Here is a 15,916-nt window from a genome sequence, read left to right on the forward strand (position 1 = left end):
TAGACATCTACAACGTAAATGCGCCACCCACCTTGAGATATAAGTTGTAAGGTCTCAGTATATTTACAACGGCTGCCCCACCCTTCAAACCGAAACGCATTACTGCTTCACGGCAGAAATAGGCAGGGCGGTGGTACCTATCCGCGCGGACTCACAACAGGTCCTACCGCCAGTAATTACGCAAATTATAATTTTGCGGGTTTCACTTTTATTACACGATGTTATTCCTTCACCGTGGAAGTCAATCGTGAACATTTGTTGAGTACGTATTTCATTAGAAAAATTGGTACCCGCCTGCATTGTTGTATCTATGGTTAAGTTACCTCACGGGCTCAACAGGAGAGAACTTGCTAACACTAGCCCTTTTTTTTAACGTTGGGGAATCCTTTTACGGATATCCGGACAACGGGTTGCTAACACTAGCCGTAGGAAGAACTGGGCTTCACCGGATCGAGTGGGATTGAGGAGAAATCGTAGTACATTTCCAAATGCTATAATTTATACCTTAAGAACATCAGTATAAAGGCTAATCTTCAACACAAGCTTTCAATACCCTTAAATGAAAAAAATTACGTATATGCTTGGGTTTATTTTGGTTCCTTATCAATTTCAGGACTGTATACACACTGAATACAAATTTGTATGTAAAACGGAAAAGATCCATGTCAAAAATGAGTTTCTTGCTTATGAAGTTTGTTTTATATCCTTCTTATCAGCGATGTGCCTCGTCAAGTCCGGATTTAAAAAGTCGTTGACCAAGTCAAGCAACTTTAGTTTTTAATCTCCTATCCACCGGCTCACGGTGCGTCTTTAAAATTATCAGTGTTCAGCATTAGAACAAAAGATTCATCCATTAACATCAAAAATATACATATTCCAAGTTTATTTAGACAATGAAAAAGCACGGTCGTTAAGGCCAATTAATTTTGAAGTCTTTATTAATTAGCCGTATAAGATAAACAAAGATAACAGATGCGTTGTGCGATGTACGAAAAAATACTAATTGTGAACGGTTAAAACGAATTTAGTTTAAAAAAAACTTCAAACATACGTATTTTGCGTAATTTCGTTATACCGAACTATGAAGGGCGTATTCGTAATAAAACAAACTTATTCATGCTATTGAGTCTCTGAATATACTGTGTGGGCCACCTCGCGTTACTACCCGTCATCGAATCCTGATTCTATCAAGCCAATATCAGGTAGATCGTGTGCTCGTCTGCCTACAAGGCCAATAAAAAAATAAAAAATAGTATTGTCCTTGTAGGCAAGATAAACAAATTAGGAACAAACAGTCTAATTGATGGCGAATGGTTACCGTCGCTCATAGACTTCTGCAATGCCAGGAGCAGAGCCAAGCCGCTACCTACTGTTGGTCAGATGGTTAGCATAAAGGCAGTCAGTAGAGAGCTGAAACCAATACTGTGTTCAGTATCGACGCCTCCCATAAAGGATATCTAAATACATTGCCACAAGGCTGTCCGCTATCTGCTTCCAACGTATTCTCACGTACTTAGGCCACATCGCTCGTAGAAGCCCCGATAAATCAGAGAAACTGATGGTAGTTGGTCAGGTTGACGGGAGAAGATCTCGCGTACGCTCACCTACCCACTGGTCTGATCTGGTAAAGACGTTCACCGGCCTTCCAATAAGGCTATAAAGACAGGACAGGAAGACGTGGGGAGGCATAGTGCATCGAGTGGTCATCACCTCAAATTAGACACGACCTTCAGCAATGAAGAGACCGACTCAGAAGATACATTATCCGCCGAGACGTTACTTAATATTAGTAGGCCGTATCTACGTTAATACAACGCCGCTGATCCGCGATCTCTATATAAAACACTAGCGGCCCGCTCCGGCTACGCTCGGGTCTTTAATAAAAATTTCAATGACGTTGTTTTATTTTTTAAAATAAAAGAACACTTATTGCGGCATAACTATAATAGTTTAATGTGTTCTACAAAGCCGTGGTACATTATTTTATTCTATCATCAATAGTTTTCGCAGGGCACGCGATTTAAAGAATATTTTAGGTAATTTTTTTACACCTTGGGTTACATTATTGGAGTTTTAGTAAAGATCCAAAAAAAAATCAAAAGATTATATATAGCCTATGTCACTCGGGAATAGTATAGCTTCCAAACAGTGAAAAAAAATTTCAAACCGGTTCAGTAGTTTCGGAGCCTATTTAATACAAACAAACAAACAAATCTTTCCTCTTTATAATATTATTAGTATAGATTTTCGACATAAGCTTTATCTGGATCGATGTAAATTTTTCAGGTTTTAGCATTAGAGCACGACTCTTAATTAATGCAAACATTTTAAACCAATCAACAATTATTAATTCGTAAGTGATAAATGATAATGTAGAAAAAAAGCTAATTTTTTTTTTTTTTTTGTAAAGATATCTGGATTTTCGGTTCTGATGTCGAAATAATTCTTTCAAGAAATCAAAAAGGCTAATGATATGTTTTCGAATTCTGAACCTACGGTTGTTTTATCGGTGATAAATGTATTAAATCAACTGATTATGCTCCTCACAAAGCAAGACGAGATTGCAAAAAAAAAGTAATACAATAATTAAGTGTTCAAACGACACGAAGAAGTTTTTTTTTTTTATTGCCTTTGGAGGCAGACGAGCATACCCAGGCCCAGGCCCACCTGATGGTACGTGGTCACCGTCGCTCATGGACGTCAGCAATGCCAGGGGTAGAGCCAAGCCACTGCCTACCAATTCGAGAATTCATCCGTTTTTTTTTTTATGAAATTTTAATCACGATATTTGTGCTCTTGAAAATTTACTTTTAGACGAACTCATCGAAATGGTTTCATAGCGGAATTCCTTTTTATTTTTATTATTTTTGGATAAATAAATAAATAAATATTTACTAACAATCACGCCACGTTATGGATGGTTGGTTAATTGTAAAATTTCCGTCCCACAGCTCATTGAAATATACATATGATATATTATATCCTTAATCGGGTTCAATTGTTTTAAAATTAGCCTCTATTGTAATCGTTTAAAATAATTAATAAATATTTCACACGTATCAACAACTTAGTAATGCGTTGTTTGATATTCGCATTCAGCAACCGTTAGCTTATTAACAATGCAAATTAGTGGCAATATTGTAAATTTTCACAAAATTAAACACATAATTTGCACGTCTCTCGAAATCGCTTCCATAGATTTCATCTCCGATAAGATACATAGATAGGATTTCCATAAATGAGATAAGGTATTTATTACTCAACTGCGGTGTTACGTCTATTTATATATATATATACATAAATATTTTTTTAAAGCTTAGGTGGATGGACGAGCTCACAGCCCACCTGATGTTAAGTGGTTACTGGAGCCCATAGACATCTACAACGTAAATGCGCCACCCACCTCGAGATATAAGTTCTAAGGTCTCAGTATAGTTACAACGGCTACCCCACCCTTCGAACCGAAACGCATTACTGCTTCACGGCGGAAATAGGCGGGGTGGTGGTACCTACCCGTGCGGACTCCCAAGAGGTCCTACCACCAGTGATTACGCAAATAAACTTATGTACATATGTATGTGTGTAATGTACACATAAGTATGTGATACTTGACTCCTGATTGTCCCCCTACTCACTACAGTTTATAGTTCATGAATATAAAGTTGATATTTCGTTTTATCCGGATGCCTTTGACGGTGGGTTAGATTAATATTTTTCTAAATGAGTAGTTTAGCTCACGCTTATCTGATATTTTACTGCAGCCCATAGACATCAACAACGTGAAAGCCCGCACGAGTCGGTACAACCACCCCGTCTTTTTCTGTCGCGAAGCAGTAATGCAGTTTGAAGAATGGGGCAGACTTTTGTACTATAAAACTGAGAATTGTACTCTTGTCTCAAAGTGCGTGGCGGAATATACGATGTTAATGTCCGTGGACTCCCATAACCACTTAATACAGGCAGACGGTGAACTGGTCGACCCGTCTTAACGACGAAAATTAAAAATTTTGTGATTTAGGTCTTCGTGAATATCAGCATTTCTCGCATACCACGGTGCTCTAACAGCTACCCTGCAGAAGCTGGATTGGATGACATGGACAGAGTTTATATATATACAGCATAAATAACACTACACTTGCATAGGTCATGGCGGATGAGCGTGTGTTGACTTCGTATCTATAACGCGCTTGATTTTCTACCAGAAATCTAAATATTATTGATGAAATGTAGGTAATATCTTCCCGTTGACTTATATGATTTGTGTGATCGCGCAGGTGGGATCTATAAAAGAGCGTTGTACGACATTTCACATTTCAAAGGCAACGAACGCCCCGTCTTCGGTATTATTACATCGAACTAACAGCCTAGAGGGAGGCGGGATCTCAAATCCGAGGGGTGTTTGTTAAGATTGCTTCATCAAAAGTTAGATTGAAATTCAGAATGTAATATATAAGGCGTATAAAGTGATAACCGTGGAATGAGTTTGTATATGCTATATACATAAAAATATAGGTTTATATCATATAATACGTATATATTTAGTTTTATTGATGGGAAGATGTATTGACCCCGCGCCGTGAGGTTTCAACGTACTACCTATTTGAGCGAATTTATTAATATACAAGCTGACCCGGCAGATTTCGTAGTGCCTCAATCGATAAATAAAAAACCTAAGCTTTTGTATAAAATAAACTTAAAACAAACAAAAGGAATCTGTCCGACGGAGGACACATCAAAGGATTAACAAAATTGTTATTTTTATTTAATTCCGAGCATTTTCATATTTATCTACCTTTTAAACCTTCTCTGGACTTCCAAAAATAATTCAAGACCAAAATTAGCCAAATCGGTCCAGCCGTTCTCGAGTTTTAGCGAGACTAACGAACAGCAATTCATTTTTATATATATATATATAGATTATTCGTTATTACAACCGTCTAGAGATTAGTCGATAGATCGAGGAATTAAGCTGCTGCTTGATCTGTGTAACCAGGTATGGAGGACAGGCAAATGGGTCAAAGACTGGAAAGAATCTCTGCTTATTCCACTACACAAGAAAGGATCAACGCGAACATGTAGTAATTACCGAACAGTGGCATTAATATCGCACGCTAGTAAAGTAATGCTTTATGTAATTAACGGAAGACTACAATCCTATTTTCAGTGGCAGATCCCTAGTGAACAGGCGGGTTTTGTGAAGGGTCGAGGAACACGAGAACAAATTGTAAATGTAAGGCAAATAATTGAGAAAAGTCGAGAGTTTAACATGCCAATACTCTTGTGTTTCATAGATTACACAAAAGCTTTTGATTGTGTTCGGTGGGACTGTTTGTGGAGAATTCTGCGGGAAATGGGCGTACCTCAACATCTAGTATCATTGATCGCTAGCCTTTACCGGGATGGTGTGTCTATGGTTAGAGTGAATGACGTCATCTCGGGACCTTTTAAGCCAGAAAAAGGTGTGCGACAGGGGTGCATACTTTCTCCTATTCTTTTCAATGTGTATGGAGAATATGTAATGAGGAAAGCCTTAGAGGAGTGGGAGGGGGGCATCTCAGTCGGTGGCATAAAAATTAGCAATCTGAGATATGCGGACGATACCACGCTTTTCGCGTCATCTGAGAAGGAACTTGCTGACCTATTCCGTAGAGTGGAGTATGAGAGTAGTTTAGTGGGGCTCTCCGTTAATAAGTCCAAAACAAAGGTCATGATAGTGGACAGAACCAGTCAACTCTCTAGAACTGGAGAGCTATCAGATCTAGAATTTGTCAGCGAGTTCATATACCTCGGGTCCTTACTGACCGACCGCGGAGGCAGTGAGGGAGAGATAAGGAGGAGGACGCAGATGGCCAAAACAGCGATGACCAAGCTCAAACGAATATGGCAAAATCGCAAAGTCTCCAACGTCACGAAAATGAGACTCGTCCGAACCTTAGTTTTCTCAATCTTTCTCTACGGGGCAGAGTCCTGGACAATTTAGGCATCCGAGCGCAAGAAAATAAACGCATTTGAAATGTGGTGCTGGAGACGAATGCTCCGAATTCCGTGGACGGCCAAGAGGACAAATAAATCTATCCTGGATCAGCTTCGCATCCGAGTCAGGCTCTCAACAATCTGTTACCAGAGGATCCTCAGCTACTTCGGTCATATTGCCCGCCGACAGTCAGATAACTTGGACAAAGTGATTGTGACGGGCAAAGTAGAAGGAAAGAGACCCCGCGGCCGATTACCTAGCTGTTGGTGTGATCAAGTAACCGCTCTAACTGGGTTGCCAGTCGCAACCGCCATTCGAGCAGCTGAGGACCGGACGAGATGGAAACAGCTCACGAGACAGGCAACGGTCGAGTTTCAGGGACACGACCTTCAGCAATGAAGAAAGCGACGAAGAAGAAGAGATTAGTCGCGTGTCGATATGACTATGAACCCCAAATCCATCAGAGACTAATTTAGCGTTTGCTTATGATATATGCCCTGATATATCTAATATGACCATGCTGGACATCGCAAGGATTCCAATAGCCTTGTTCTCCAATAAAAAGTAAAGGGCCATTTGTTGCGGGAAACCTGCCTATGTCTTTTTAAGTTCAGGGGTTATTAAAATTGATCATTAGACATTGCTCTCCATTTTTGGGCCAAGCTTTGTTCGGCCTACTGAACGCTTTCAGGACTAGAGCGTCTGGTGTCCGGTATATCCTGTATCTATTGACAGATAGCGAAATTCAAAGCGAGACGTTCAGATTATATTTTTCCCGCATTGCGTCACATCGTACCCAACTCGGCTGACACGCTCATTATATGGGAAGGCTTGGCTCCGCAGGCGAGATATAGTCTATTTAGGTCAACTGTGATGTTTACACGCGCCTCCGACGAGCTGGTTGCTGTAAAAAAAATTGTTCCCATTTTAGAAGATTTCAGTAGGCTAACAGTAATTTTTATTTTATAACACTGGCAACTGGAAAGAGTTGCAAATGATATTTTCTTTTTTTTTCATTTTAGTTATTGTTATTTCCTGGAATATTTGCAACCAATAATAGAAACCAAAAAGTTAAATATTTTATATTGATTTAAAAGGAATAAATAAATGGTTTTCAAATTATGATTGTTTTTCACTCTGGCTTCGTTGTAAAATGTTGTCAGTTTTAGCTGGAGATAAAAAAAAAATACGGATACTAGATCGGCCGACTTTCCTTATTCAGCCTCAGCGCAAAAAACATCGAAATACCTATATCTCGTTAACAGATTCTTAATGACAACACCTCATTGCGTAACTCAGCTGTTAAAAAAAAACACCTCTTCAAACCAATAACAACAGATTTGTGTCTAAATCTAATATATTAATACGTGAAGCAAAAACTTTGTATCCCTTTTTACGAAAATTGCGCGGACGGAGGAGTATGAAAATTTTCACACTTATAGAGAATATAGAGAAGAAATGCACAATGCTAATATTTTTTTAAGTAATGCATAAAAGATACATTAAATCAATAAAGAAAACATTAAACACACTACATACCATGTATTTGACGCACACACGGATGCATACTATTTATTGTCAAACTTTTTTATATATTTTTTTTTTATTTATTTATTTAAGGTCGCTTTTTGACAACAATGGTCATTAACGACCACTATAAGCTTATAGTTAAATTAATCTATGGTAATCTATAATTTTCAGGAATTTTAAAGTACATTTTACATTATTATTTAAACAGTCAAACAAACACATAGGCAAGGCAGAAGTATGTCTTTCTGCATTAAACATTGGGCACTCAGTTAGTAAATGCTTAATAGATATATTGCTATCACATCGACTACATTTCTTTATTTCTTCTTTTGTAATAAGATGGATGTGAGTAATGTTACAGTGACCTATTCTTAATCTATTTAAAACTACTTGATCTTTTCTATTATTAATCTGAAAATTCCTTTTTTCAAAAACGGATTTTCTTATATCATATAAAGCACTTTTATTATCTTTTACCCAATAGCTATTCCAGAGTGTTTTAATCTTGCATTTAATGTGTTTTTTAAGATCCTGTATATTAGAAGTAAGGTAATTACATTGGGCTAACTTTGTGGCTCTCTTAGCTTCTGTGTCAGCTCTTTCATTTCCAGATATGCCTTGGTGACTAGGAATCCAGATTAGCTTTATTATGTAATTGTTATCTATAAGCCCGGTTAGAATTTCTTTGATCAGAATAATAAGGGGGTTTTTGTTGTGATTATTTGAAAGGGCCATGAGGGTAGACATTGAATCAGTGAAAACTATATATTTTTTGTGATTTGTGTTTGTCTTAATAATGTTTAAGCATTCTAGTATAGCCACTGCTTCGCATGTGAATATAGAGGTATAGTCTTGGAGTCTATTCTTGCAACTATAATTTTCAGATACAATAGCGCAACCAGATCTACCTTCACAGACTGAGCCGTCCGTGTAGTACATCTTGAAGTCTAAGTGATTATTTTTAATTTCGTAGAAAAGATCTTTGTAGATATAATCTGATGTGGTGTCTCGGGGATTATTTTGAGCTATTTCCATATTTATTGTGAAATTTGATTGGTGCCACGGAGGATAGTAGTGGTGTTTACGTGGAAACACCGGGGGAAAATCTAAATTTATTTCTGCGAGGTATTTTTTAATTCTTAACCTCAAAGGAGATGAAAGGGTTGGTTGTAACCTAAATTCTATATCCGATGGTACAGGGTCCTTTAGTATAAATGAGTCTTTGTTGTTTGTTATATGGTTAATGGCATATGACAGGCATAGCTCTTTTCTCCTAAAAGCTAGTGGCATTTCCTCTGCTTCAACTAGAATGCTGTTTATTGGGCTTGTTCTGAAGGCTCCTAGACTTAATCTTAAACTAGTGTTGTGTATACTTTCTAGGGTTTTTAAAATATTGGAAGATGCAGAGTCATAAATAATAGAGCCATAGTCAATTTTTTGTCTTATCAATGCTTTGTATGTATTCTTAATGCATGTGCTATCTGAGCCCCAACTACTTCCTGATAGAATTTTGATGACGTTGAGTCTATTATAACAATCTGATTTTAGTTTTTTTATGTGGTCGACCCAGTTCAGTTTTTGATCAAAGATTAAACCTAATATTTTTAGATGACGGACCTCTTTAATTTGTTTATTATTAATTGTTAAGCTTACTGTTTCTTTCTTTTTCCTTTTTGCTAAAACGATAAATTCAGTTTTCGTATCTGAAAATTTAAATCCAGTATGTCGACACCATTCACTTAGTTTATCTAAAGTATTTTGCAATAGTGTTTGCGTTGGTTTAATGCTGTTCCCACTGCATACAAGGGTTAAGTCATCCGCAAATAAACATCCCTTCACTGGTCTTTCTATAACCTCTGTTACGCTATTAATTGAAACTAAAAAAAGTATTACGCTCACCACAGATCCCTGCGGTAGACCGTTCTCGGTATTGATAGGATCTGAAACGATGCCATCTATCTTAACCCTAATCCTCCTGTTTTCTAAAAAATTTCTAATGAAGGCTAGGGTGTTACCTTTAATATTCATCTGTTCCAGGAGTAACAAGACTCTGTGTTTCCACACCATTTCATAAGCCTTTTCCAAATCCAGGGAAACCGCCACAACCTTATTTTTAATTGCAAAGGATGTTAATATTTCGTTTTCCAAATACGCGAGATGATCTAATGTTGACTTATATTGTCTAAAACCAAATTGAACTGCTGATATTAGTTGATTCTGTTCTAAATACCATCTCAATCTATTACTTACGATTTTTTCGAGTAATTTACACAAATTGCAAGTGAGCGATATAGGTCTGTAACTGGAAGTTAAGGTTGGTAATTTCCCCGGTTTCGGAATCGGTATAACAATGGCTTCTCGCCACTTATCAGGAAAGACTTGATTGAGCCAAATGAAGTTGTAAATGTCAAGGAGTCGTTCTAGAGCCACGAGTGGAAGGTTTTTGATTAAGGTGTTAGATATGTTGTCTGGTCCAGGGCTAGAGTGTTTTAATTGGTGTAAATAGAAATACAGTTCATGAATTGTAATATTTTGATTGATAGAGTTACTATTATCCAAAAAATCGAATACATTATTATTCTCTTCTATTTGGTTTTTAAAAGATAGGAATTCTTGGCTGTAATTGTTAGAGCTAGAGTTTGCAGCAAAAGCAGACGCTAATAATTCCGAGTTATTTTTTGGATCACCACTTAACTGTCTATCATTGTTTTTTAAGACTATTGTTTGTTTTTTGCTTTTTTGTCCATTAATAGCGTTTATTTTTTGCCATACAATCCCTGGCGGAGTGTAACTATTAATGGAAGTGATAAAACTTTCCCAACTTTTCTTTCTGCTTTCTTTAAATATTCTTCTAGCATTGGCTCTTTTTCTTTTGTAATCTATCTTAAGTGAATCTTGAAGATTTTGGAGATCTTCCAAACGATTTGGACTTTTTTGGTAGTATTCGGCTTTTCTTTTTTCTTTTTTATAAAGTCTATATGCTCTTTTAGATTCTTTAAGTGATTTATCACACTCGTCGTTCCACCATGGTACTTGTTTTTTTTTAATTTTCCCTGTTGTTTTAGGTATATGTTTTTCGGCTGAACCGAGAAGTATTTGATTAAATTCATCAACTAAGTCATTAATTCTGGTCAAAGATTCGGGTGTAACTCTACTTAGTTGGTTAATTTTAATTTCTATATCAGAACGAAAGTTAGGCCAGTCTGCCATCTGATATTTGAAGTGTTGCGGGGCGTTTTGGTTTTCGGGGCTTAAATCTATCTTTAATGTAATCATAATAGGGTAGTGATCACTGTCGTATAGATCGTCTAATGCATACCAGTCAAAGTAAGTTGATATACTTCGTGAAGCAAAGGCTAAATCGATACTGCTGGTGTGACCATTGCTATTATTAAAGTGTGTGGGCTGATTAGTATTAAGGAGAATCATATTTTCGTCTACATCTAACCAGTCAGATATAATTTTACCCCTCAGATCACAGTGATCTGAACCCCAATAAAAATGGTGGCTATTAAAGTCACCCAATAATACAAAAGGTGTTGGAAGCTGATTTTTTAGATTATTCAGGTCATTTTCACTTAAGGGGCAACTATTGGGCAAATAGACGTTACATATTGTAATAGCCAAAGGATATTCTATTCTTATTGCTATCACTTCTAGTGGGCTAATAATATCGACCTCTTTGGGCAGTGTGTGTGATTTTACATAAATAGCTACTCCACCACTAGCTATACTGCTATTTGATCGATTTTTGAAAAAATGAATATAATTCTTCAACTTAGCACAGTAGTTATTTTTAAAATTAGTTTCTTGGATACAAATACAAAGAGGGTCAATATCATTTAATATACGTTGTATATTCTCTAATCGTCTATGGAAACCGTTAACATTCCACTGTAAAATTTTCATTCTGTCAAATAACTAAATCACTTACCTTATTTTTAAGCAAATTGTAATAAAAGAGACTATGGCTTGTTACTGGTTTCTAACAGTTTGATAAGTTCTAGTTTCTTAACTAATCTTGTACATCTATTTTTGAGGTTCCTATTTAAATTCATTTTAGTGCGGAGAAACGTGCACATATCAATTAGATCCGGGATATCATCCGTATAGTCTTTGATAAGTTCTTGAAGATTTTGTTTGCTACGGGAATTATCTAAAAAACTAATAAACTGGTCTAAGGTGAGTGGGAAGTGAGGTAGTGTTTCTGACTGATCCAGCTCTTTTTTAATATCCTTCCAAACTTGTTCTTCACTTCTGTCATCGAGAGTTTTCTTCTTCTTCTTGAGTGACTTAGGGGTCTTCTTTAGTTCTTCGTCCAGAGACCAATTGCTGTCGGTTTCATCCGTGTAATCACTGACTATAATATTACTGTCATCTAAAGTAGGTTCAGCTTGATTTATTTCCGGTTGTGATGGTTCTGAAGAGGTAGATGGATGAATCCGCTTAACACCTTTGTATATGTCAAATTTATTGTGTGGTAGTAAGTTTGTTGGTACTTGCGGTTTGGAAATTTCAGTAGGGGGGTAGATTTGGTTTATTTCATATTCAAGATTAATTGTAGAATTGAGAGACTGTGACGGTAGCTTGTTGGATTCGACTGTAGTGTCATTGGAAGTAGTTGAATTGTCTTGCGTGAGGTTGTTAGGGCCTTTGGTACCAAGAACCTGTTGACTGCTTTGCGGACAGTATTTTGCCAAGTGTCCCATTCCATTACATACAAAGCATTTCATTGTTTCGTTTGTAATATAAATCCAATAATTGGTTTCATCATAGTTAATTTGCATCGATTCTGGTAATCTTTTTTCATCCTCAGGGGAAACGTATACCTGTCTCCTAAAGCTCATAATGTGTGAAAAACCAGGGTCCGGGATGCCCACTTTCATGAATGTTATGGGAGACAATACTTTAATACCCATTTCATTAAATTTTTCTTCTAAGATATCGTGCGGAATTATGGGGCAAACGTTGGATAAAACGATACGTTTGTTTCTTGTTATCAGCGGCCGAATCTCCAATACGTGGTCTTTCACTTTAACGTTTTTAATGACGTCAACCAATTCGTCAGCTGTTTGTTTTGAGTCCAAGTACACGCAGATTCTCGAGTTGGAAATGCGAGAAATGAAGCGGATTGACGTTGATTTGGTCACTGCGGAAAGGGCTAACAAGTAGTCTCGAATCATGATTCCGTCGATTGAGTTTATAATAATAGCTTGATCTTTCTTCGGGTAGCTGGTTTTAGATGTGACATTGGCATAACTTACGGTGGGGGTAGGTTTATCCATAGTGTCAGAAGGGGCTCCCGTTGCCAGGAGTACCCCTAACTTGACAAACGGTGTTAAAACAGAACACTCGGTAGTGATATTATATTCGTAATTACTCGTTAACCGCGCCGCGTCGACCGATACGTGTGAACCGTACGGGGACCGCAAGGCAACTGTGTCAAACTTTTGTTCTTGACGTCTGTTGTCAAATTGAGATTAAATATTGTTTGTCTTTGTTAATATTTTTTATAGTGTAGTCTTGGCGAAATTTGTGATTATAGAAGTATAAAATACAATCATAATAGTGTACAAACTTACAATTCCAATTAATTATAGTCGAATTTCGATTACTGCGGGACCTCTAGTATATTTTAAAGATTCTAGAATGAATTAATATTGGTACATCCATTGAGAATATCAACCATATAGACATGTTTACAGCGAACGTTCACGACATATGTACGTCACGCCGAGCTTTCTACGAATCTTATTGACAGTCGTAAAGACTACTCCGAGTGGAGTTTTAACACAAAAAATGGTTCCGTATGTTTCATAATTATCTTCATTTATTAATTTTTTTGCCACGAAATAGTTAAATGGTGTGTGTCAGGAATTTATATCATATATTATGGAGTATGTTTGTTATTATTTATGGTTTATTTAATTAATGACCTCTAATGAGGTGGTAGGACCTCTTGTGAATACGCACTAGTAGGCGCCACCACTCTGCCTATTTCTGCCGTGAAATAGTGATGCGTTTCAGTTTTGAATGGTGGGGCAGCCGTTGCAACTATACTGAGACCTTAGAACTCATATCTCAAGGTGGGTGGCGGCATTTACGTTACGTCTATGGGCTCTAGTAACCACTTTACACCAGGTAGGCTGTGAGCTCGTCCACCCATCTAAGCAATAAAAAAAAAGATTCGCAAACAAGTTAGAGGTACCCCAAAAAACATGCTAAATACAAGTTTTAGCTTATTTACACCAGCACGTTAGTGAGCGTCTAAATGGTTTGTGACATGAATTTTCAGTCGATGGCACGTGCTTTCGTTAAAGGTGTTAAACATGTGTACAACTCATTTCAGTGCGAAACGATTTAAATGCGGTGATTGACACTTAGAATTTAAAGATGTAGGTACGGTATACGAAACATAAAATAAATCACAATAAAAATATTTTACTATTTTAGTCATCCGTGACCAAGGAAATGTGGAACTTAAAGTAAAGCGACCCGCAAAAGCGCTTAGTAAGCCAGCAAAATCTATGGCTCGAAAAAAAAAACAAAAAAACAAAGACAACAAATATATTTTTTTGATAGATTATTTAGCAAAGGGAAAGTCTTTTGATCCTGCGAAAACATTTTTACCAACGTACGTCAGTGGTGCGATCAAACTAGAATCGTTCCGGCTTACGCAGAAAACATATATGTAGATAAAATTATAGTTCAAGTATCTATACGTGAAGCAAAAACTTTGTATCCTTTTTTACGAAAATTGCGCGGACGGAGGAGTAAAAAATTATCCACACTTATAGAGAATATAGAGAAGAAGTGCACAATGCTATTATTTTTTTTAAATAATGCATAAAATGTACATTAAATCAATAAAGAAAACATTACACACACTACATATCATGTATTTGACGCACACACGCATGCATACATAATAGCATAAACTTTTGTTCTTGATGCTGTGGTCAAATTGAGAATAGATTAAATATTGTTTGTCTTTATTAATATTCTCTTATAGTGTTGCTTTGGCGAAATTATTGATTATAGAAGTATAAAATACAATCATAATAGTGTACAAACTTAAAATTCCAATTAATTATAGTCGAATTTCGACTACTGCGGGACCTCTAGTATTTGTTATATTCTACTGTCTATCGTGTCGAAACCATAACGTTGTGCAATCACTGTGAGGGCACCGGTTTGACAGTTGTCTAATAATAAAATTTGGCATGGTGACAAAACGAACGCCACTCACATGCGTAAATAAAAGTAAAAGAATATAATATCTATCAATAAAAATGTTAGGTATTTTTTCTTAGTAGGCAGCGCCTTGGCTCTCATTGCTGAAGTCGATGCGCGACGGTAACCACTTACCATCACAGGTAGGCCGTATGCTCGTCTGCCTAGTTGCCTACAAGGGCAATAAAAAAGATCATGATATTGATACCTCGGTCAAATTCTATTTATAACAGTTAAAGTTTAAAAATAAAATTGTATATGGAATTGGAAAATGTATATGTAATTATTCCAAATATTATTTAAAAGCCCCTAAATATAATTTAATTTCATGAATTTTCATTTGAGACTAATTTTCTAAACAACCAAGTAATTTGACTCTGAAATCTATATGAGATTCTTCTGACGACACATTAACTGCATAAAATCGATTTGTAATTACATGCATTGTTTATTTACCTACTCTCGTAGGAAGGCGTATAATAATATGACCTTACAAGCAAAGTAATCCCGCGTGCTGATTTGATTGTTAGAGACAGCCATTCTACAATATTGAGACATCGAACTCGATTCCAATAAAGATAATTGTAAATAGACATGCTTTAACAAAAACTTCAAATAGAAAAAAAAAGATATTCCAAAACAAATTAATATACACTAAAAACAATAATCATCGAAATCGGTTGACGTGATATTGATTTATTGAGTAATTCATCTATTTGTCGCACACGTATTTAATGCAAATTTAAGACTTATATGGTTTTCTCATGGATACCATTATCAGAACTGGACTAAATTGAAATGGGACCATACGGGAAGCGTCAGCTTTCTAATAAAAAATCATCAAAATCGATTCACCCGGTTAAAAGCTATGACAACAAACATAAAAAAAAACTGTCGAATTGAGAACTTCCTCCTTTTTTAAAGTCGGCTATAAAGAAATTTTTTTTTTTTTTTTTCATTAACTGCTAGATTAGGTGTGTCAGGAAACTTCCGCGATCTTTGCTGTTTCTGTACCACGCACCGGCGATTCAATAATAGCGCCGCTCTACTCTTCCGCGTGCTTCACATGCAATACGCACACGTTTATAATACGTTTTTTATTCGATCTGCATTCACTCGTCCAGTTTCCATGACTCCGAGCGGCTGCGTGACGTCACGTTTCCCGCCATGTCGTTGCGC

At 36.6% G+C, this 15,916-nt stretch overlaps 1 protein-coding gene across 2 annotated transcripts in view; it reads left to right on the forward strand.

The window, feature by feature from the left end:
- Nucleotides 1-15,916, forward strand: part of LOC101744016 (ski oncogene) — a 105,928-nt gene that overhangs the window by 17,394 nt on the left and 72,618 nt on the right. The window contains exon 2 of one of the 2 annotated variants that reach the window (XM_038020013.2): nt 5,165-7,096. The exons of the other annotated variant lie outside the window; for it this stretch is intronic. Coding sequence (XP_037875941.1) covers nt 5,165-5,980 — 816 coding nt within the window. The 3' untranslated portion in view covers nt 5,981-7,096. Of the gene's footprint in view, nt 1-5,164; nt 7,097-15,916 lie in introns of those variants that run through there. 2 annotated transcript variants of the gene reach the window in all.

This window comes from Bombyx mori, chromosome 3, assembly GCF_030269925.1.
Source record: "Bombyx mori chromosome 3, ASM3026992v2".
NCBI lineage: Eukaryota > Metazoa > Arthropoda > Insecta > Lepidoptera > Bombycidae > Bombyx > Bombyx mori.